Source organism: Chaetodon trifascialis, chromosome 20 (genome assembly GCF_039877785.1).
Source record: "Chaetodon trifascialis isolate fChaTrf1 chromosome 20, fChaTrf1.hap1, whole genome shotgun sequence".
Classification (NCBI taxonomy): Eukaryota; Metazoa; Chordata; class Actinopteri; order Chaetodontiformes; family Chaetodontidae; genus Chaetodon; species Chaetodon trifascialis.
The window spans coordinates 12,970,668-12,994,659 of NC_092075.1; the positions used below are offsets into that span (position 1 = coordinate 12,970,668).

The 23,992-nt window shown below is 42.0% G+C and overlaps 2 protein-coding genes across 2 annotated transcripts in view; both read left to right on the forward strand.

Moving 5' to 3' along the window:
* rimbp2a (RIMS binding protein 2a) overlaps positions 1–7,131 on the forward strand; it is a 72,673-nt gene extending 65,542 nt beyond the window's left edge. Inside the window, exon 24 of the mRNA XM_070988825.1 lies at positions 999–7,131. Within this exon, the coding sequence (XP_070844926.1) occupies positions 999–1,016 (18 nt within the window). The 3' untranslated portion in view covers positions 1,017–7,131. The remainder of the gene's footprint in view (positions 1–998) is intronic.
* Positions 7,132–7,293: 162 nt separating this feature from the next.
* Positions 7,294–23,992, forward strand: part of LOC139348585 (transmembrane protein 132D-like) — a 31,629-nt gene continuing 14,930 nt past the window's right edge. The window contains exons 1-4 of the mRNA XM_070988829.1: positions 7,294–7,724; positions 11,175–12,102; positions 17,702–17,848; positions 22,057–22,228. Of these exons, the coding sequence (XP_070844930.1) occupies positions 7,628–7,724; positions 11,175–12,102; positions 17,702–17,848; positions 22,057–22,228 (1,344 nt within the window). The 5' untranslated portion in view covers positions 7,294–7,627. The remainder of the gene's footprint in view (positions 7,725–11,174; positions 12,103–17,701; positions 17,849–22,056; positions 22,229–23,992) is intronic.

Here is a 23,992-nt window from a genome sequence, read left to right on the forward strand (position 1 = left end):
ATCCTGCCTGTCAGTACATCAATGCCAAAAAGCTGGAGGGATGGTGACAATGGTGGCACTTGACAAACAAGACTGGCTGTCTGTGAAAAATAGATTTCCAATTAACAAGGCATGAGATCTGAAGTGTACCACATGTCAACTCTCATCCATGACTTCAAGCTGTTTCTGATGGAAGGAGCCAGAGAGGTTGAGTCAAAGTGGTTTAGTTCAGAATCACTTTGAACAATTAGAGTCTCAAAGTTCTCAGAGACGCGTGGACGTGATTCATTTGAGCCATTTCAGAAGAAGAAATAACACATTTGACAAATGGCAGCTAGAAACAATAACGCTTACAGTAAGATCTTTTACATGCATTGCTGCAGGTTTATTTTCTACATTTCTACAGTCTTCTCAGCCACATATTGGTGTGCACAGCTGCCCTCTGTTTTCATGCTATTACACCACAATCCTCAGGAGGGCAGCAGTGCTTTGCAGTTTGAGCTGTGACAGGAAGCGATTGTGAAGGCTGCAGTTTCGCAACGAGGGATGTAACACTCGGGGTGGCAAACCTAGGCCTCATCAATGAATCTAATTGTCTGATTAAACATTTGCTTATGTCAGCGCAGTCACTACGAGCACAGACACACATTTCACATCAGAAAAAGTCCTTCAGCCTCCTCCTCCTCCTCCTCCTCCTCCTCCTCCTCCTCCTCCTCCACATGCATATTTGTTTTGACTATTTGCTTAATTTCAACATTGATTCAAGCAGGAAAAGAAGCTCAAAGACTGAGAAAAATACTGCAGTGTTTCAGAGGGGTTATGCTGAAACACCCATTCAGTTCACAGGGAGGTAAGAAAGAAAGGAGACTGGATTTGTAAATCAATTAATCTTTGTTTTGTTGCTTCTAATATATTTGCCCTCTCCTCCCCTGTCCCTTTCTCACACCCCTCCTCATTTTCTTCCTCCTCTCCTTCCCTCCCTTTTTCTCTTGCCCTTATTTCCCCTCGCTATCCAACAGATCTATACGGAGCTGTAAGTCTCTGGACTCCCAGAGGGCCGTTGGATGTTTAAAATTCTTGCCAGTTGTAACCTCTCTATCACTCGCTTTCGTCCTGCCAGCCACGCCACCAGAGGGGGGCACAAGGAGACATCCATCTTCTGCTGGCCTTTCTGAATATTTCACAAAACCTCAGAGTGCCAGTTAAACACTCAACGCTCATTTGACCCCCCTGCCCCAAAATCACAGCAGGGATCTCCCAGGTAAAAAATTTTAACTCGGCTTTGATATGCTGAGAGACCCTTTGTCATGTGGTGAGCTGCTGACTTCTTTTGAAGTCTCTGGGCTCGAACAGTTTTTGAAACTTCACTAAGTTCACACAGTACTGTGTGGTAAAGAGGGGAGAGATCATGTATGGGACTATAAGCTGCTTTGCATGTTCACTTTGCACATTCATTATATGTTTATGGAATTCCTCTGTGGATATTTACAGAACTGGATTATCCAGGGTCCCAAGACAGAAATTACATTTGAGGCCCTGTTTACCCTCCAGGCTGGGATGATCTTAGCTCCTCATATTCCGGGAAAAATTGCTGGATACTTTCTCTTTTCTCTATTTTTTGTGTGTGACACATCACTTGCAGCACCATGCTCTATGTCCAGCTGTCCCTCAGGCTGTCTTAGACGAGCTGCCAACAGAGAAAAGCAGGCAGGTGAGAACAGGCACAGGTGAGCACCACGTAGTGCACCCTGGTTAATGCAGTTTATTAAAAGCCATTATGAATCACCCAGAGAACTTGATATAGAGAGGACAGAAAAGAGTACCGGCAGCTTGTTGGAAGTGCTCAGGAAAAGGCCACCAAAGAGTAATAACACAGCATACTGGTGAATACTGGGCCCCTTCCAGCACTATTTAGTGTTGCATATGTTACTGATGATACTTGTGCATAGATCAGAGAGACTCAAGGGTTTGTTTTCCACCATTTATTCTACTCTCTACAGGAAGGCAAAATAACACACATTTATACTGTCTCCAGGCTGGTCTCTGCACATCTGGACCCTCATCAGTGCATTTTTAACACTGTAACACACACATAATTTCCAAACAAATGTGCAATCAATCAAATTACCACAAACTGCCACACGATGAATGTGCAGCTTTTGGGTCCCCTGAGGGTCTGAGGCCTCGGGGCAAGGCTGCCTGCTTTGCCTGTTCAGTAGTCTAGCCTTGCATGCATAAAATAGGTAACTTCTTTGCATGCTTAAAAGCAATGAAATGATCCTGTGATATAACCTGGAGCTATGTACAGTAAGTTTTAGATAATACATTTTTTTCAGCTTAGGTGAGAAGAATTCTCAACAAAAAAGCTAGAGCTCACTGAATAGGTCTCCTGTGTGTCCATCCATCCACTCCAACATTAATGCATTTCCCAGCGGGTGGTTTGAGGCAAGCCTCTTACCTGTCCATCACGGCGCTCTGAGGGCAGACTGTCGGTAGGAGGATATACCACCTGGCTGGTAACTCATTCCAGGCATCCTGCAGGGGTGGAAAACGGATGTTTATGGCAGCCAATGCCTCGAGAAGAGTGTTCATTTGTTATCAGCTGAGGAATGTTCAAATGTTCATTCAATCAAACTTTATTCATATGGCTCTTTTCCTACAGGTTAGCGCAGTTCAGAGTGCTTCACACATGACTGACAAGCTGATAATAAGGCAGAACAAATGCACACTGTAAAAGAGTGAAATCAAAGCTAGATTAAAACAACTAGACAAACTAGACTAAAAAGACAAGACCAAATGAAGACAAATTCAAATAAAATAACTAAATGAAATAAAGCAAATAATGTAGATAAACCACTGTTAATCAAAAGCCAGACTGAAGAGGGAGGTTTAAAGTCTACATTTAAAGAGTTCATCACTTCCAGCTGCTTTCAGGTCTTCAGTCAGACTGTTTCGTTGACTTGGAGTATAAAAGCTTAAAGCTGCCTCACCAAAGGTTTTAGTCCTGCCCTTTGGAAGAGCTATCTATCTATCTATCTATCTATCTATCTATCTATCTATCTATCTATCTATCTATCTATCTATCTATCTATCTATCTATCTATCTATCTATCTATCTATCTATCTATCTATCTATCTATCTTTGTGGTCTTGTATATACTGCTACAAGACCACAAAGTGCTTTAAAGATAAGTAAAACTCCTTTGGGTAGACCAGATAAGAGAGCATTGCAGAAGTCCAACCTGCTCAATAAAAAAAGCCTGCAATGGTCACACTTTAGCAATATTTTTGAGGTGATAAAAAGCAGATGTGTTGACCCCACATAAGCCTTAAAGTCCAGATCTGAGTCAAAGACCACACCATCTTCACTGTTAACTTGGTCAAAGGGACTCCAGTGGTAAAATTTCAGTTGTATCCTGTAAAAGTTTTTGTGCCATCCAGATACTTATCATCTAAAATACATTTAAAAAGGCAATAAACTGGTCCTGTGCCATCAAGATACATATTCACATTAAGCTGTGTGTCATCGGTATATGGAATGGCTTCACTGAGGGATAGCATATGTAAATTAAAAAGATGTGACCCTAAAATTGATCCCTGGGGATCCCCACCAATTAGTTAGGAGGTTTTGGTGAAGTTATCATCAATTACAACAAAGGAAATCAGTTGAACGCATTGCCTGACAGCCCAATGTGATCCCTCAGTCTAATTTTATGGTGAACTAGAAGTAACACTCAGCTCAAGTGATACCAACAATAAAGGTTTATTGACATGTAGATGTATCTTCATGTTGCTGATTACCTCTTCTTGGGCTGTGTGATGATTAACCTGAAAACCAGACTGAAACATTTCTCACCTGTTGTTTGCATTATTGAAATTGTTTAATTGAAAGAACACCAGTTTTTGAAAATTTGACTTCTAAATGGAAGACTGAAGATTGGTCTGTTGTCGCTGGGCTTCGAGGGATGGTTGACGTTGGCGGAGAGAAGAAGACAGAGCACAGACCCCCAGTTGGTGATTCATCTTCAGCTGAGACTGCTTGGAGTGGGAGATGTCCGCAGGCCACAACTTGGCTGGAGGGCCCTCAGAGCTCTAGCACCATAGGTGTTGAAAAGACTGGCTGGATGGCTGGCTGGCTGCCCCCTGGCAGCCTGTAGTGCTAAGTGTTATTACATAGGTGTGACGGCAGCTTTATGTTCAGACGCTCGACTGCAGCACTCCCTGGAGATCAGCGTAGAGAATACTGAAGCAGTTTGCAATGATTTCCACTCACAGGGCTTTATAAATGCTTATGACTCCAATTGTCTTGGGTATTCTTGAACCAATTTCTCTGTTGTTATTATTCTGTTCATGTGCTCCCATGCCAAGCGGATGTATCAACAGGGTGAAACAGAACTGTCTCAATCTGATGATTCAATGGATTAATGAAAGTTAAGACAATAGGATATTGCTGTAGTTGAATATCCATCACTGAGCTGGATTACAGTCTGTAAAGGTTAATAGATCCACTAATCATCTGATAAACCCAGGGTGCACTGAGGAGTCACGGGCTGGTCATAGTTTATCTGAATGTCAAAAGTTCTTCAGGTGATTTTGGTATAACCTCCCCAAGTTTGTTGATACACAGATCAATGTATGTAATGCACATTTCTTGTGCCAGTTGTATTATCCTTATTTGTTATTTTTATTGTACATTTGCTGTTTGGAAGTCATTCTTTTGAACAGCATTATGATGAGAACTGTTTGCTGTTGTCACTTTATGTGCAATGCTTTTGTAATTTATTCTTCCACCCTGTTCATCTGTGTCTTCAGGTTTTTATGTTAAATGGAGAGAGGCACACATTTCAGCAGGTGGAGAGCAAGAAAACACCAGATTCTGTTTTCTGGAGTCATGTTTTGATGTGAAACTGTATTGTCTATCAGGTAAAATCAGTGCAATTTTGAAAATGCAAATAGAGCTGTGAGATGCATTATTTTGATTATATCAAAATTCAATCAGTAGTATCAGAGATATGAATGACACATGAATGAGGAAGTGAACACTGGAGCCGATAGCAGAAAGAACACGTGGAAAGTGATTTGATTTTGGGGGACAAAGAGAAGAGCCTAGTGGGCTGGCATACTCCGAAACAAGACAGTTTATTTAATATAACCTTGACACATGAGCCAAAATCTCGGCATATATTTCAAACCATTGTGATATTTTCTGTTTGTAATAGACTGACTTAGCTCTTTAGCAGATCCAACACGACCCAGAGTCAACAACCATGCTAGCAGCTCCCATAGCTTTGAAGCTAAATGCTACCATGCTTGCAATGTCAGCGTGCTAGAATCAGCTAATTAGCTCTGAACACAAAGTTCAGCTAAGGATGATGGGAATGTCAACAGCTTTGCAGGCATTTGGTCAAAAAACTAAATATAAGACAAATTAAAATGTTGGCCTAATGATGGCATTAGATGAAAAGTACAGTGATCACCAAAGTGATTGCAATTCATCCTGAAGGGGACATGAACACGGCAATCCAGCCAATAGCTGAGCTATTTCAGTGGACTGAAGTAGACCGGCTGACCAGCTGACCCACGCACTGACACTGACATCTCTTTCAACATCTCAGTGAGGCACAGCTTCCTGTTTAAAGGCATTAACATATCTACAAGGATTTAGGTCTCGACCCATGTTGCTCCACATCAAATGACCTCCAAAAACCTTTGAGCCACCTGGCAGCAGCTTTATATCCAGCACATGGAGTCACACATGGTGCATCGGACCACCTCTCTGTCATCTCTAATAGCACCAGCAGCAGGTTGCATGTCTGGAACAACAACTGAGATCTGGAGACGTTCCCAGACTCAATAGTCGATGGCCTCTGCCACTGTCAGCATTAATAATCTCATCCAGCCAAAAACACAGACGATCTGCTCAAATTAAACCTCAGTGGCTTCAAAATGCAGTGCATTAACTAACCCTGCACTGTAAACACTACAGCAATGTGTACAGTAAAACCAAGTTCCTCTGCTGATATAATACAGAATCCATTAGTTCTTCAAAGCTGTATTGGCATTTGGAGATCCCTAAATGTCTCTCTAAGGCACATATTTATTTTAATCAGCCTCCACTGTCAGGGGAGAAAAGGCCTATTTGCCAATGATGCCTGCATGCATAATGCTGTCACCTTGGCACTGGTGCCACCTGGTAATAAAACAGGTGCTGAGGCACTGGGCGCTGTGGGTTTAGTTGGAAGACATATTCTACCAGTACAGCACATTTGTTTCAGAGAACAGGTATTCAGGGGGATGTCGGACAGCAGAGAAGTTGAGACTAGTCTGACCAAGCTCATTAAAGCCACTAGGTGTTCTTCACCATAAATCTGATGTCAGCACTTAGCCCGATGTCTCTGTGCAGAAACAGAGTGGATGGATGCCACAGTGCTTAAACTGCATCATATCCTCCTCTTCCTCCTCCTTAGTTGTAGGGCACACTGCAACAAGACACCATGCTATTTCAGCTCAGGCTTTGAACTCATACTGATTCTCAGTGTACCTCATTATAATGAGTGTATGGAATTTTAGGTCAAGGCAGATGAAGTGATACATATAAAAAGAGGGAAAAAATATAATTATCCAGAGCTTTAAGAAATTAAATGTGGCCCGAAGGCCTGCTGCAGCACAGGGGAAAAAAAAACATTTCCACTTTTCTTCATTTGACTCTGAGCACATTCACCTGAAATAAACACTGTGTGAGGGAGTCTCAAATTATCAGTAAACTATTATGTAGTTTAGCAGGACTCACACAAGACTGAAAGTGGAGTTTGCCTGTGTTTGCTGATCCTCTGTGCCATGTTGCCAAATGTATAGTGTGTTGTGACACGGCAAGGCTTTAGATATAGTGCCTGCATCCATCTGTTCCATCCTATGCTGTATGATCCCATGTGATGCTGAGGACCCAGAATATGCAGCTGACAGCTGGCGAAATCTGCACTAAACTTTTTCCCTCTCGAAAACTGACTCAAGGAATATCCAGATTAATACAAAGGCCCTCTGAATGTGATATGAACATCTGTGACTACTTTAATCATAGAAACAAACGTAGTGAATGGTGAAAGCACGTGAATTAAAGAAGAAAAAAAGCATTTGTGAATGGGCACTTCTTTATAATAAGTAAGGTCTAATCATCATCATCATCATCATCATCATCATCATCATCATCATCATCATCATCATGTCTTCCTGCATAGAAATTCGCCCTTTAGCCCAGAATCATACACTCAGTTTGTTAAATCAGCATTAAAATGACTCGTGGAGAAACCACTGATCCTCTTGACCTCATGTGCATTTAATTTTCTCGCAGCTCTTCCCCTATCGGCGATTACCCACGTGGGTCTTGTTAATCTGTCAGACTGCACATGTTTACTGATTTCCATCATGGGAATAACCGCTCCAGCCAGAGCCGCGCCACCGGGGGAAAACATCCCTCTCAGCATCCAGAAAAAGCAGAGGAGAGCGCATTTTCAAACCAGATGCACCGAGCGCAGGTTTGACGCTGTGAGGATGTGAAGCAACTTCACCACGCATTAGACGATGTAATGATTTTGTTCCCAGCGCTCTCTTTCAACCTGCACACAGTCTCCAAAGCTTCCCTCGGCTCTGGATGGCCACAGCCTGCAACTTTGCTGAAATGATGCTCAACTTTCCCCGCCGCTCGTTGCTCCCAGTGGTGGCAGTGGCTGTTCTCGCAGCTGTTCAAGGTGAGATGTTGACGAGCTGCAAACCCTCCTCTGATTTTATTTACTTATCGGCCTGACGCGCTTCATGTATGATGAAGCAGATGTAGATGGGAATAACTGGGTTGGAAGTAGTTTAAAGGCTTCAGCTGTGTTTACACGGGAACATGAATGAAAATGAAATGCGTATATATGCTCTTGTACATGCTTTGATGATCTAAACACTCACACAAATGAGATATACACGACTTGCTTTACTGCCCATCCATGAGTTATGATCCTGGCATCGTGCACAAGATGGGGCAGCATGCTGCCCTTTCCTGTGAGAGGGCCCATTAAAAGCTCATGCAGGTGTTGTGTGCATTAGGAGGTGTTCGAGAGGTGAGCCTTGAGCAAATACAAACAGTTGGGATTAGAAATCCATTTTGTCGTTGCATGATGTGTTTAGGCGATTGGCTGTATCAGGATGTAGAGTTGTGTTTTCCTGTTTTTGAGGGTGTTATGCTTACAATCCATACCAACTGTCCATTTCATTGTCCCTCTGTCTAAATGAAAGTGACAGCATGCTCTCCAGTGTGCATCAGGAAGCCTCGTCTGTGGGATTAAAGAGGCCCGAAGCTGAGGTTGCACAGCTGTTTCTCTGGTTGTTTAAAGATAACCTGCATTGGCAGCTATGAAGTCACAGTAAGCTGTCTGACTCTCTGCGATACTGATATCATGCGAAAGTCTACTTTCTGAGATTGCCTGGGTTTATATCTGCACATGATATCTGCGTGTGCGTTTTTCATCCTATATGTGGGACTGCTGTATTTCCGCGAGTGCAGGACTCAGCTGTGCAGCTGTGTTCTGAATGCGTGTCTAAGTGATGGAGTTCAGCCTTTGATATCTTCTCTGCTTGGGATCCATGAATATGCATGGAAGCCTTATCTTTCAGTCCAGTCACAGATGTGCAGCGAGCCTGTCTGGGGTTGAACTAACATTTATAATAGCTGTTTAAATATTTCAAATAGTTTGCTTTTCTTCTAATGTCACCAGTCAAGATTCTTCTGGAATTCCATCCAGGGCTCATCAAATCAATACCTGATCACTAAATAATATGTCCATTGATGCACAGGAGTGTACATCAGCAGTAGACTCATTTTGAGGCTCGGATCGGAGTCTAAACGTAAATTTATTGGCATCTTATCACACTATTACTATTATCACACTAGAATCTTGTAAAGGCTTCATTCAAACTCTTCTTTTTCACTTTTGTCTCACAGACCAGTGTTTACAAGCAACATGTGAGCAGCATGTAATCCAGAGTCATCATTTCAGTATGGCCAGACATGTTGCAGACTTTTGCTTGAACCAGACAGGATTATTTTCCTCTTTGTATTTTCTTCACTCCGCCGATTGCTTTGACCTGCAGTGTACACCTGCCATGTGGGTCAAGTTGGTATGAGGATACATTTTAACAAGATGGATTCATAACCTTGACACAGTACTTGCTGGCCTATTGCACAAGCTTTTTATCTCAGTCAACAAATGTACCATTTTTGATGAAAACTGAAAGTATTCAGGCATCTATCTCATGCTTGCTGGAGTAGTATATTGATAATGAAATAAATTAGAGTGCATAAACATCTGCCAAAGATTAAATCTGCAATTTAAACCCAAAGTTTTTATTTAAATCAGTTTCTTTATCCCGCTGCATAAAACTTGCTAGGATTTGAAATCAAGTCGTCTGATTTTGATGTTTAGCTATTAATTCCTGTTAATGGCTGAAGTCAATAATTGTCTAAAAGCAGAAATCTCAGATCTGGATCATCTCCAAAATCAAATTAAAGTAGTTGATCCCTGGCCAAGGGCCTACCTGTCCATTTAACGTAATAGAAATCCATTCATGGCTTTTAAACGGTCTGTTCGTAGATAAACTTCAGCAAGAACAGCAATAACACTGTCTCCTCAGTGGAGATATGTGGAGATGATAAGGGGACCATAAAATGTCAGTTTATTTCAACAAATAAAATGCAGTGTTTGTTCTGATAGCCCCAGGTGGACAGATTTACTGCAGCAAATCGGAAATATAACACTGGTGTCCGATTGGATCGCCTTTGCATTATGTTGAGTTTTACTTTTGCTTTGCTTTAGTCCTGCAGATATCATGCAAAAATTGTAAGTGCCTGCCAACATCTATTTTGGCCTTTAATATAAAATGGCATCGGTCTGATCTCTGGAATCTCTAAGACAGTTTCCTGTGTGCTTTTCTGAATACTACATTTTCAATATCAATCCTGACACGTATCTTTTTCATAGATATTCCTTTGCCTTTAGAAAGAAAATTGATTTACATATAGATGTATTCATGCAATATGATTAAAAATCAGAGAAGAATGATATATCACTTCTAAGACCTTTGGGGGGAGATAGGAGGCTTTGCTTTGACTCATGTTTGCTTTTAGATAAGTTATTTTTGTGAGGAAGGGAAAGTCAAATTCGCACATTAATTCTCGAGCACTTCAACACGGAGGATGGCAAATTACCAAGTGTCTTTGGCAGGAGGATGTGGGAGCTGTCACATACGGCATCCTGTTGGGACAAACAGCCGTCTCATGAAAGTTATAAGAGAGGCTTTTTACCACCCAGGCATTTCCCATTCCCTTTGTTGCATGGCATTGATGTAGTAAGTGGCGAGCAGAAATTTTTAATTTCTGCTGAGGGACAAGTATAGTTGAGACCTACCACATAAGAGATATACACTTAGTTTTCCTGTGTTCTAGTTATAAAACTACAATGAAGAATATGTATGCATATATGTTTATGTGTTTTATTTGACCCAACATTTAACCAGCAACCTGGGAATTTACCATAATTGTTACCATCTGGGTACACAATATGCAATAGAAATGACACTGTATGGTCTTTTCAGTCCAAGTACACTGAGTGCCATCATTAGACTGTTAAATCTGCACTTCATAATATCTAGTGAATCACTTTGGAGGGGCATTATGTCAGTTTTCACACTGTGTTGTTAAGGGTCATGTGAATAGTCTCTTCAGCCTTTACAGAGAGGAATAGCCAAGTTTTGCAGTCGCTTGAAAGGCAGTGTGAGCGAAAATGTGCTGAGCATAAAACTGTTAAGAAACCACTTCATGTTCTTTGTTACACAGTGGTTATGATGGCTCTAAAAACGAATGATCTGAAAGTTGTAGTAATTACCTCTCAAGTTATTTAACCACATAAACTTGATGTTCAAAATTGCAGGCCAAACCTCGAACTGTTCCAACCTCTGCCCATGCCGAACCCCTCTGTCTCCTGTTTGTCTCAGTTCTGACATTATGCCTCCAAAGAGGCGCGTGTGTTTTCCTTTGCCCTCGACTTTCTGTAACAGACTGATTTTATAAGTGACAACTATTGAAACCTAACACAGATGTTTAGTTCAGCAGCGACAGTTATTGCACTAATCTCTCTTTGTAAATTCTCCCCTCCCAGTTGCTGAAAGTCAAAAGGTTGCTGAAGACACTGGGATGTCCTCCACCCCATCTCCAGTCTACCCCACCGTTAACTTTAAGGTCCTCAATGTGAACCACGTGTTTCTGAGGCAGGACAGTCCAGAGCCATCAGGGAACTCCAGCCTGAAGGCTCGGACTCAGACCTTTCTGCTCACTGGTCCAGGTGCTGGGCTCCTCCAGCCATCTGTCAATGCTTCATATGGCCCCCTGACTGTAGATGCCCCGATTCTTCCAGACCGGCTCCTCAGTGGGCCCAGAATCCTGCCAGTCATTTTGGTCCGCCAAGTTCGTTCCTCATCCCCTGCTGTTAAGATTCTCTTCCACATGCCCACAGGAAGTGGCATCACTGTTGGACAAGAAGGGGCGGGGTCTGGAGAAGATAATGGGAGGAAAAGTGCTGGAGCCAAGGCAAAGGATGGATCTCACTGTGTGACGGCCTACGCCTTCTGGGAGATGAGGGAAGTTCGAGGGGCATGCCTGGTGTCTCCAGGTGGATTCTGTTTGGCCCAGCTGAAGCCAGAACCGGCCTGGTTCAGCTCAGCCAGCCGATCAGGCAGCTCAAGCAGGGAAACAGGAAGAACTGATGGAATTAAAGGGATTCAGGGGAACCTTGTGGAGGTCTACTTCCAGAGTCGCAGGGATCAGACAGGCCAGTGTACCCCACAGGATAGCCTGCAGCGTGTAGGGGTGGGAAGAGGAAGAGATTCTGGGGGATCAGGGACACCAATGAGGCGTATAGGAAGTGTCAGTCTGCTGAGAACTCCACCAGGGAACCCCACCTTTCTTCGTCTGAGGCTGGGAGGCGCCGTGGTGATCCAGACCTCCTCCAAGCCCCTGAAGATCAATGACGTCGCAGCTTTCTATGTCTTCCTGGCTAGCACATCTACACTGGAAAATTTCACTCTCAGGTGAGACTTCTTCACTCTTTTTCTTTATCAGACTGCTCTTAAAGAAATTGTTTGACATTTTGGGAAATACACTTATTCACTTTCTTGCCAAGTTAGATAAGCAGTGATGGTTCACAAAGGTTATGTGCTGGACTGTTTCTTGGCCTTGTGCACTAACCTTACAAATCTTTGCTTTGCCTCATGGTGATGACAAGACCAAAGACCAAGAAATATTCCGGCACACAATCTCCCATAAAACCATGAAAAAAAACCATTATAAGCTTTAATTTTTGTACGGATGAAACAAGCAAGATATAGTGTGTTAGTTAGTGAGCTTTAGGTACTGATAACTGGATTTGTTGCCTTTAGACAGAGCCAGACGAGCTGTTTCCCCCTGTTTCCACTCTCAACTGTCAAAGTCGTTTCTATGTAGAGACCTAAACATTACATATTCCAAATGTGTGGCTTTGCAAGACCTGCATGGTGCTGTCCTGGCAAATTCACCAGCCCAAAACATGAAATTCACTTGAATGGTTTGCTTTGAAGTCTTTAATTTACAGTACATCTTCAAGTCAAGTGAGTCTGACAGCAGTCAACTTTAGCTGTCTCTGGTTCTCATTTTTGTGACATAAGTCTGAACTCTCATGTCTGCAGTTCTGATTTGCTGCCATATTAAATGTTTTGGACATTGTTGGACATTTGTGTATCACCCTTTAGAGGTTAGGCCCACTGTAAATTAATTCTGCTGTTTGTTTTGTGTGCATAGTGGCTTTGTTGTTGCCAGATTTTGATAGCTATTTAGCTCGTCTGCAAGCCACAGATGTCAGTGCCGCCGCCTGTATCTGTTGTTTTGGTGGAGAATAAACTAATATTACACTGAACCAGGATAATCACATTATGTCGCATGCCAACAGCACATTTTCGTCTTACATACTGTAATTAAATAAAGCAAGAGGGTGTGCAGCTTAAAATGTAATTCCCAGAAAACATTATAATTATTCAGCTGTGTTTGCTGAGTTTGCAGAGGACAAGAGTTTAGGAGGAGTCACATAAAATTTAATTGTCACTGAGACATGTGAAGCAGAAAAAGAGGCTGAAACCGAGTTGAATCATCGTGATATACAGTATATTTGAGCATCTTCATGAGGGATAAGCTCCATGCATTTAAATGGTTACTTAAGGCACTTGAATACTGATGGGGCTCACCACCAAGGCCATTCAGTAAAATGCTTGAGCGCCAACATGACTTGTGTTGTCTGCCAGTTTCACTGGCTTCATAAATTACTGACATGTTATATCCTGTCGACTCCAACTTCTCAGTTAGTCGGGGAGTTATGGAGAGCACTCGTCCATAAACAGGGAAATAATTGGCAAATGATTCACCAATTTTCATATCTCAACATCCCACTAACATTTCAACAAGGTTCTCTGGGTATTCAACTTCATAAATAATGCATCTATTTAATGGAGCAGGAAAACAAATAACTAAAATCTTCCTGACTCCTTTGGGTAAAAGTGAACTTAATATAAAAGCAGCTGTTTCTCACTGAAACACACAGTTCAATCTGTCTCGAAGTTGTGACTTGCTGCTTTTTGATGCACACCACTGCGGGGAGTACAACTGTGTTTATCAGAATGCATCAGATCAGGAAAGTTAAAGCCATCGCAGTGAGGTTTGCATTTCCAGTCTTTACTCAGCCTAATGGTTTTGTTTGTAATGCAAGTCAAATTTCTCTCTAATCCCATGATTTAGCGATACCATGCTGCAAGCAACATACCAACCCTGCAGTAATCTGCTACGGTATGGAGGCAAATGGAGAGAAAGGTTAAGATATGTGTATTAATCCATAGGGCACATGCAGTGGTTAAACCTGTGTCAGCCATTCTCAGAGTGCTCTTCTCAAATATCAGACCAGCGTCCCTGCACACACACAAACACACAGACCCAGTGACCTGAATGTAGCTCTGCTAGCGCTGCTGAAATTATGTGCATAAGAGACGCTGACCCTTTCACATTTGCTATTGTTTTGACCATTTGGGAGGATTTGCGGCCTCTCCACCTGAAATTCCACAAACTCTGACTCACTGACCGTACGGCTGAAGATCCTCCAGTCAGGTCAGTGATTTCAGCCCGTGTATTTCTGACCTACTGCCACATCCAAAATGAGATTGGAGCAGAAGAGGGGACTGAGTCCAGTGGTTAAGTCCATGTGAAGGCTGGCTCTGAGGAGCTTGGCAAAGTGATTGATTCCTCCTGGGAGAAATCCCTGCTCTACTTCACTCTTTGGCCAAAGATTGAGTCCACTCCAGCAGAGTTAGGCCACATAATCTGTGGCCCTGATTGAAAATGAATCAAGAGGTTAACCCTTTGGGGTAGACATGATCTGGGCAGACTGCCAGGATTAACCATGCACATTTGCTAGTGTGTGTGTGTGTGTGTGTGTGTGTGTGTGTGTGTGTGTGTGTGTGCGTGTGAGTGTGGATTGCAAGGTCATCATACCCACCTGTTAAGTGCACAGGCAGCTTGTAAACACAACATTTGTTATTAAAAATCATCTATTTTCAAAATTGTCATCACATGGAATTACAAACATTTCATCAGATTGAATATGAAACATTGTGTGGTTGTGCGTTCAGCTGAAAAAGAGCAGTAACATTTCAACATCGAAAAGTCAAAACCTACACTGTGTAAGTATCGGAAGAATATTTTAATTTAATCTGAGGGAAACACAAAATGCCACGTCCACAGACAACAGGGTTTCAGAAAACTCTTCTTTTCCTCTGCATGAATGGCTAATCAAGCTAAAAGGCAAACAACAGAGTTGGGAGCTCTCCAGCTTTCACATTTTTAAACAAAGAGATTGACTAGCTTTGGTAAAACAGCAGTGAAGGGTTGTTCACTTCACAGGTCGATATCCATTCTGTCCCCCACCTGTGGTCCTGAACTGTGGGTAGTGACTGACAAAGACAAAGAGCGCAGATAGAAGCGGCCGAAATGAGGTTCCTCTGCAGGGAGGCTCGTGTCTGCTTGTGGGTGAGAAACTCAGTGATCCAGGAAGATCCTGGCACTGAGTCACTGCTCGTCCACACTCAACAGGAGCCGGCTGAAGTGGTTTGTGCCCCTGGGAGGGAAGCTCATCAGGTGCTGTTGTGCACTGTGAGGCTCAGCTGGACAAGCAGCAAGAAATTAGTTAGTATATGGAGGAAGTTTGGTTAAATTGGGATATGCAAAAAAAAAAAAAGAGAAAAAAAGGACATCATAAATATTTATGATGAGCCCTGATTTAAAACATAATCAATAAATGATTTGCTCTCTCATTTTGATTAGAATAGCAATTAATTTAAATAGAGGAAAGAAAAATGTAGGATATAAGAAAAGACAAAAACAGATGTAACATTTTCTAAAATGAGGTTTTTTTTTACTTGATCTCTTGATCTGCCTGCTTTATCTGTGTAATGAAATCAATGCTTAGCGTATTTGAAATATTAACTGAAAGTGAAATGTGGATATTTTGCCTTTGGCAACAAGGTTTTCATCCAGACATCGAACTCTGCACAAGTATGTCTTTATCCAGCACTTGTTGAATTGCCAGTTTACTGTTAAAGTGTGACTGTGTGGACAGATTTATGTCCACAGAGTCACATTGTGAGGACTTGCCTTCCATATGGGGACAATACACAAGGCCTCATGATGTAAATCATTAAATGTTAGGGTTTGGAATAAGGTTACATTTGGACATGTAGTAGTTATGGTTTTAGTTTGGTTAAGTCTCCAGGAAATGAATATAAGTCAATAGAATGTCCTCTGAAGTGATAAAAACATGACTGTGTGTGTGTGTGTGCGTGTGTGTATGTGTGTGTGTATGCTTGCATACTGTATTTTGTCTGCCAAACCACTCTAACCTTGACCCTGTCTCAATGGTTATTGATTCGTCTGGTTGCCTTTTGATTACAAATCAGTATTTCTAAGTGTGTCTATTTGGACGTTTGTGTGTGTGTGTGTGTGTGTGTGTGTGTGTGTGTGTGTGTGTGTGTGTGTGTGTGTGAGGGCATGCATACTGACCCTTTTTCTAGCGTGAATAGATTGTGTGTGTGTGTGTGTCTTTCCATCTGTCAGTTTTAATATTCTTCAGCGATTTGAAGACTGCTTTGTTGCTGAAATGACAGACTACATGTTGTTAAAACAGAAACAGAGACAGATTGTTCGCTGTAAAATAGCAGGGTGCCTCTCGAAACTATTACCAGGCAGCAAATGTGTAAGAAAGAAGCGTCTCTGCAATGATTTCCGATTACATTATTCTAATCCTAAAGAACTACAATCCTTTGTTTTCACTCTCGGACCATCAGGGGGCTCGGTTAGAGGGCCATTTCTCATAAAACTTTGTGTCTGATGGCAGGGATGTAATTTGTGGTCGACACAGTGAAAGTGTTGTCCTGATATACCTGTCCTGATATCAACGGATGAGACATTTGACAGAGCTTTAATGGTTTTGCGAAGGCAGTTTTTGCTTTTTTGGACTATAAGCATCCTTCCATGGCCACAGTCTACCTGTGTGACGCATCATCTAAAGATTATTTTAGTGGCTTCAGTCCAGCGGCTTTCACAGTCTGCAGACCTGACACAACGACTTATTGAGGTAGAGGTTTTTCAAATTATTCTCAGGCTGAAAATCCTGCTGATAAAACTGCAGGCGCTGAGTGATGCTCTTCTTGAGTAAGCATGGGCTGAATTTCCTCTGGAAGGTTTCCAGCACCTTGTTGAATCCCTGCCACGAGGAAATTGGCCTGTTTTGGAAACACACGAGGCTCCCACCCCGTAGCAAGGTGTCTGCGCGAGCGCAGATTAGTGAATTGCTGCATTTTAAACGTGGATCTCTCCGTGTCCCTTGTATCACTTGTCAGCCTGGGACTCAAGTAACTGATCTACGACCCTGTCCAGTGATATTTGATGCAACAATTTAGCAGAGGGATTGACGCTTTCCAAAACAAAGGCTTGGTGATTGTCGGACCTCCAGGACTGTCTGGACCAAGCACATTATTTATAATAAGCCTTTTATCTCTCCCAGCAGAGTGATGCGTGTGTCTGACATCTGATTAACTGATTCCCACTTCTCCCCTGGGCTAATGGGAATAAATACCCCTGCTAATTCTCTGTCTGCCGGCAGCCTGCGACACATTCGTCTGTCGCTGACTCACCTCGTTAGGCACAACATGAACAACTAAACACGCAAACAAACACATACGAAACATGTTCATCTTTAGCGACAAAAAACCTGCTTCTGAAAGCGAACCCTTAGTGCCTCCCACACACTTGTATATGTCTCAGTATACAGACAACAGATACAAAGCAACGTCTTTTACAAAGGCTTGTTGCTTGTAGAGGAGACACAGATGGCCACAATTTAAGTATTTCTGTTCCGTGTTGGAGCATTGTTCCACTGCACTGTGCAGTCTGCATGCAGCACATATTGTACAATAAAACCTATGAAATATAAAGCCTGTTGGTGGCAACGGATTCAGAAACAGTACACAGAAGCAAAACCACCGCATGAGCACATCTTCTCAAAAGTATATGAAAAAAAACTGCCCTATGTATGTGTATTTTATGTGTTTACTGCAGGGCATCGGTAAAATCAGGGCTGTCATTCAGTGCAGCGCGACCCAGTGACTCAGCACTGTGGGACATCGTGGTGGAGCCAGGCAGAGGAGCGACTCCCAACACTGTCTCTGTCGTCTGTCAGAGGAAGGTTGCCGTCACTGCAAAGAGGTCAGTCCACTCCATGACATGCAGTCCATGAGCCCATGGATTCACCAGCCCTTTTCAAATGTTCGTTCTTTACACATAAGAAAACAATCTGTATCTTTTTATCACTTCTCATAGTCTGTTATTGCTTCTCAGTAACCCCTGCTGCCAAGGAAAAGCAATTAGTTACCATTAAAAGCATATTCAATGTTACATGTGCTCCGCGGTGCAGGGACAAATTGAAAAGGATTTTTCTTTTTCGTTTAGTAATCATTTTGTGGCCTTGTGCTCACTGCAGGAAGTGGACCCAATGTTGTTTCTGTATAAAAGAATGTGCATCGGTTTTCATGGAGTAAACTTGCTTTTGGCAGGAGAGGTAAGAGAGTACTCATGTACAAACCTCAAAAAAATCTGCATTAGAAGAAAGTCATGAAATGTGTGCCCACTGCTTGCCTGCAGATGCTATTTTGTTTGGGTTCTTCTGGCGAAAAACATCCTTAAGGACTGAATGACCACCTCGAACACTCATTTTTAAAGTCAGCACAGTGTCTGACAAGTACAGATTATGCATGATACTGCAGGAACAAGAACACTGTAAGGTGCCGACTGTGTTTGGATTTCATTAGATGGCATCAAAGTTGTTCATGGGACAAAGCTCTGGTAACGACTAAAAGGCACTCCGAGATTTGCTTTCACCCGGTCTCTTCATTGTCACTCCGTCTTTTCCCCTCGTTAGCTTCTTCTGTCAGTATCGTCTTCATTCTCTTTGCCTCTGAGGTCGCTAGAGGCTGCTGAGCTTGATTTGGCACCAGCTCCACTGCCCATTCCAGCACACCCCCACCGCTTCTCCTCCTGGTGGTACAGATCTCCTGTCTAGTGTAAACATCATCTCCACCAGGGCTCCGAGCTCCCAGTCTGGGCAGAGGCAGCTAGCCGCACGGCTAACTGAACGTACTAGCTAACAGCGGCTACAGCTAGCAAACACTTTAGCAACAGGTAAAGTGATCTGTCCAGCAGATAACTGTAAGTGACTGAGAGTCAAGGTAGAGCAGCTGGAGGACATCAGGGGCAAAACAAGAAAACATTTCATCTATAAAATATGATCCAGTTTCACCAAAATCTGTGACGTTGGTGGTGTAGTGGCTGTTAAGTGTTAAGCACTTGAACAGGTGTTGAGGGTGCAGAGTGGGAATGACAGGCAACATTGTCCCTATTGCAAGTCAGTGTAGCATTTTGGTGGTTTTGAAGCTGTTATTGTAAGGTAACTTTTTCTATAACGTTGCTTTAATGCAACCTGGTTCCCTTGATTTTCTTTATATTTCCTTAAAATAATAGTTACAGTATCATTTATTAAAATGATTACTTGAACAAAAAAGAAATAAAAAACAAAGTAAAATTGCATGAAAAGAAGAAAAATCTGGTGGAATTGGCTTAAACTGATGTCTCAAATATGTGAACTCAGTCTGCAGCCCCAGTTTTTATTGGAGAATGTCTGATTTTCTTATCTGATCTTAATTTAAATACTTGGTCAATTAGGAACTTTATTTACTTCAAAAACTTTATTTACTTCATTAGTTACCACCTCTGTAGGATCACCAGTTTTACCCTCCAAATTGCTTTGATGGGACTAAAATAAATCGCAACTGACAACTTTAAACAGAAGCAGTAAATGAACCAAAGTGTTGTTGAAGTGCTTCGACTTGTATTTCATAGCACTTTCAATGCTGATTCACTGATTATGACCGTTTTGCCTGACGCTGGTGGCGGCACACACCAGCAGCCACCTCTGCCCAGCAACCTCCTACCCACACAGACCCTGCACCACCCGCCGTCCTTCCGACCCACTTATCTGTAATCATCCATAATCACGGCTACGTTATCCAGGCTTAAGCGCTTGCACGTTCAGAGGGGGAGATTAAGAAGCAGAGATATTCCAAGTCATGTCCCTTGCACTGAGCTCGCACACACAAGCAACACACGAAAGCACACGCGCGCACACACACACTCTCTCACCACTGTGCTTTGAAATGATGATACGTCCGAGGGTTTAGTCCCCCCTAATAGATGGATTTCCAGGAAATAGGGACATTAACCCCTTCTGTGTTTCACTGTCTAGCTCTCACGCAGCCTCTCACAGTACTTTCAATGTGAATCATTTCAGCCTGTTTAAACTCTGTCTGAGTCCATTCTACTGAAAAAAAAAAACAACACAGCAAGACAAGGACCGTACCAAAGGAATTAAATCAACGTTTCAATTTGCATGATTTCAGGTATGCAGGCCCAAGACACACATTTTGTAAAGGTACAAAAACACAGATTAGATGTTAACTTTCTGTAATTCCACACAATCTCAATAGTCAGAATCTCAGTGGTTTTGACATTTTGGGAAATACACTTATTTGCTGTCTTGTTGTGAGCTATATGAGGAGATTGATACTGCTCTCAGCTATAGCCAGTAGGCAGTTAGTTTAACTTGGCATGAGGGCTGGAAAAATGGGGAAACAGCTAGCCCAGCCTTAGATCAGCACATCTAAAGCTCACCAAGAATGATGTTGTATCTAATTTTTTTATGTACCATAGAAACCCATACAAAAACCCAAGTGTAAAAATGGCGATATTTTTGGCTTTGTGCCTTTACGACATGGGTAAATATACCTGAGAGCATGCAAAATGAAGTTCAGTTCCTTTGTAAGGGTAATGGTATTACCATCACCCTTCCTGCTAGGTTGGTTTGGTAACATCTCATACTGTGCAGAGTACCTAAGGCCATTTTTGTTCTCCTTTGACCAAAATAATTCTTTGTGGTCTCCATTTTCTGCGTGTCAGGTGTTTTTTTGTGTTCGTCAGTGAAATGTCTCAGCAGCGGTTTCTCTTTGCAAAGCTTCAACATGGTATGACTGACCCTCTGTGAGCAGCTTCATGTTTGTCAGGACAATCTCACCCGCAGCGAATAAAGACATACAAGAAATGTCAAGAAATGTTTTGTCAGTTTGGTCAAATTATACATGGCTGTGAGTCAAACTCTCTTCACAAAAAACTAATAAAAAAACTAATACCGAAACTAATAAAAACTGAAGTAAAACTAAACATTTTAAACAATAAAAACTAAACTGAAACAAGCAAACCCACAAGGCAGAAAATAAATGAAACTAGAGTAAGTGGAAAACAAAAATTAAAATTGAATAAAAAGATAAATCGAAACCTATAAGAGCTCTTGAGGCAGATTTGTTTTATTTGTTCTTTTTTGAAATGTGAGTTTTAGCCATGCAGTGTAGAGGTTCATTGTTTTGCTGTATGCAAAGTTTTGCCGCACTTCAAAGTGCCACAGCTCCATTCACATTCTGCTCTATTTTCCCTTTGATCTGTTCCTTCTGGCAGGTATGCCTACACACTCTCTCCAGCATCAAATAACATCACATGCCATTTCTCTGACAATCCTTTGACCAGAATACTTGGCTCAAGTCTCTGCCAGCTCACTTAATCTTCCCTCCACACTCTCACCTTATTCTTCCATCTGCTGATGGAAATGAGACCTCTTGTGTATTGCGTTCTCTTTTGGTTCAAACTCTGCAGTTTGTTTTTCACAAATTTCAGAGTAATTTCTTTCTTTCTTTTTATTTTTCCGAGGCAGTCTGTCTCCAAGATGAGAGTACGACACCTCATCTCAGCTCCTTCCCCTCTGAATCGTTTTTGTCTCTTGACACCAGACAGTGTTTTAGAAAAAAGTCAAATATGACAGTTTCCAGAGGTTTAATAACAAATATTCAACAGGGCAACATTAGGTTTCCGTTGGCTTTCTAGCTGATTGAAATGACAACTGTTATTTAACCCAAAGCCAATTAAATAACCCCTACCATTACACCATTTTAATATTGTGCTAACAATATCATTAACACTCACTGGTATTACCCTCCAAATGAACACCACAGTTGAACTTATTTAGTGGTTTATTGTGATAAAACTTGAACTGTATGTAGGCAGAGTATAAGTGCTGCTTCATTTTACTCTCCACAATTAAACCCCTGATTCAAATTCCATTGAGTTTAGTTTTTGTCATTAATTTTCCTGTCATAGATCAACCACAGTCATGGCTCTACTGTACTGTATATGCAGCGTAAGCCTGAATTAACAGCAAATGTGAAACTCCTGTGGACATTTTCATTATACTTTTAAAGCACATCATATCATCATAAAACATACATCATATATCATAAATTTGTATCTCTGAACAGGGGTCTTCTGGAGGTTTTACAGCTGGACTTTGTGCCAAAAGATGTTTCAGACCAGCCTGAGAGTCAGACGATCTCCTGGCGTCTGGAGCTGCCGGGGAATGTCAAGGATGTGGGCATAATGCGGATCTACACCACTCAGAGAGACTATGTGGGGCTGGCTCCTCTGGTCATGGTGAGGACAATACCAGTATTCATTACTGTGATTTTTAAAATGCAGCCTTTATAGTACACATAGACACACTGTGTTCCCTGCAGGGCGCACCACCGTCTTGTTTATTCTGATGTTTGTTACCAATCCAGTTTTTGATGCAGCGTTTCCTCCATGTTGAATTATTATAGGTCTGCACAGCAGAGCTCGATAAGCTTCAAATCCCCTCTGCCTGTGATCACAGTGTTATCAATGATGCGTGAATATTGTTATTGATGCTTTGTGTACTTCTCTCAAAAACCTTTACATTATGAGAAGAACACCACAACTTACAAGGTATATACATGTATGTCTTTGAAAGGAGATTCAGCTATTTCATGGTACAATAGTCAACATGAATCAGACAACATGGTGGAGCAAATTCATCTCAGTCACAAGAATCACCTGAGGAAAAAAATCCTTTTGTTCTCCTGTAACAGTGGATTGAATAGACTTATTCCATAAAGAGACTGGAAAATAGGTGTAGCTTTATACTTACAGCAGAGCGAATCAAATCAAAATCAAAGGCGCACCAGAAAATGTACATTTATTACAATCAGCAGATAAGGCTGTGTGTTTGATTCTCTGACCTCTCTGTGTGGTGTTTGCATGTTTTTTTTCCCACCATAGTGAAGTGACAGTAAGTGAAGTAAACGTAGGAATGGACAATACCAAGGCTTACAACAGAGTGTAAATCTAACACTGTTTTCAGAAAAGAAGCAGATTTAAAACAGGGCTGAACTACTTGAGCCGAACTTGATCACCGCAAGCTAGATTACTGCAGAGCTTAGGGAAACATTGGACGTGAAGAGCTCTCAGCGTGGCACTGTCGGCACCACAGAGCGCTGATATTGCTTCCTGATTTTGCGCTTCCCCTGATCCACTGGCTTATGTTTGGGTCAGTGTCGCAGTCTGAACTAGAACATGTCCGTTTGGAATTGCGGTCAGCAGCTGTCAAGCTGACAGAGTTCAGAATGTGAAGCTGCCGGGGAACATCTGCTGAGTGTTGCCTGGTGCTTTAGCCCACAGGCATCAGGAGGGAAAAAAATAAACACTGATCACCCAGAGCTTCTTACCCACACACTGCCACTACCTATAATAGATTAAAAAGAGGTTATCAGACATCTTATGAACTGGAAAGTAGTTGTAAATCCATGTTGAAGGAGGAGTTAAAGTGTAAAACTAAAGCTACATCAGGCTTGATGACAACTTGTGGGATGCAGGAGAGCTAAGCTGCTGCTAAGCATTGATGGAGATGTACAGTACAAGGTGGGAAAACGGGCTGCGAGATTAGAAATGTAATCAGGTTTAGGTGTTTTTCAGTGGTGATCACCTGTATGGATTATACAATACAGTTGGGGATTTATTTCCATCCAGGTGTGTGAGTTTGTGAGAGACGTCCTGTGTGTTATCATCGTAGATGTTATTTTTTAACGGTTTTCAGCCCATCTGTCCATTTGTGTGTGGGTGCTGAATCAGTGTGATTTAAGTGATTCAAGTTTGGGAGCCTGCAAGTGTTTTAATCCCTGTTGGTCTTGCTAACACCCTCTGCCTGTCATCCCTGCCCCTGCACAAACAGTGATGATTGTATTGTATAATGTATTAGTCCAGAGGGTTATTTAAACAGGTTTTTCATGTATGGTATTAAGAACCTTCTCTCTATAACCTCCCCCCCCCTCTTTGGGGCAAGGCAGTGGGCTACTAGATAATTTGGGTTTTAAATAAATACTGCTACGTTTTACACTCATC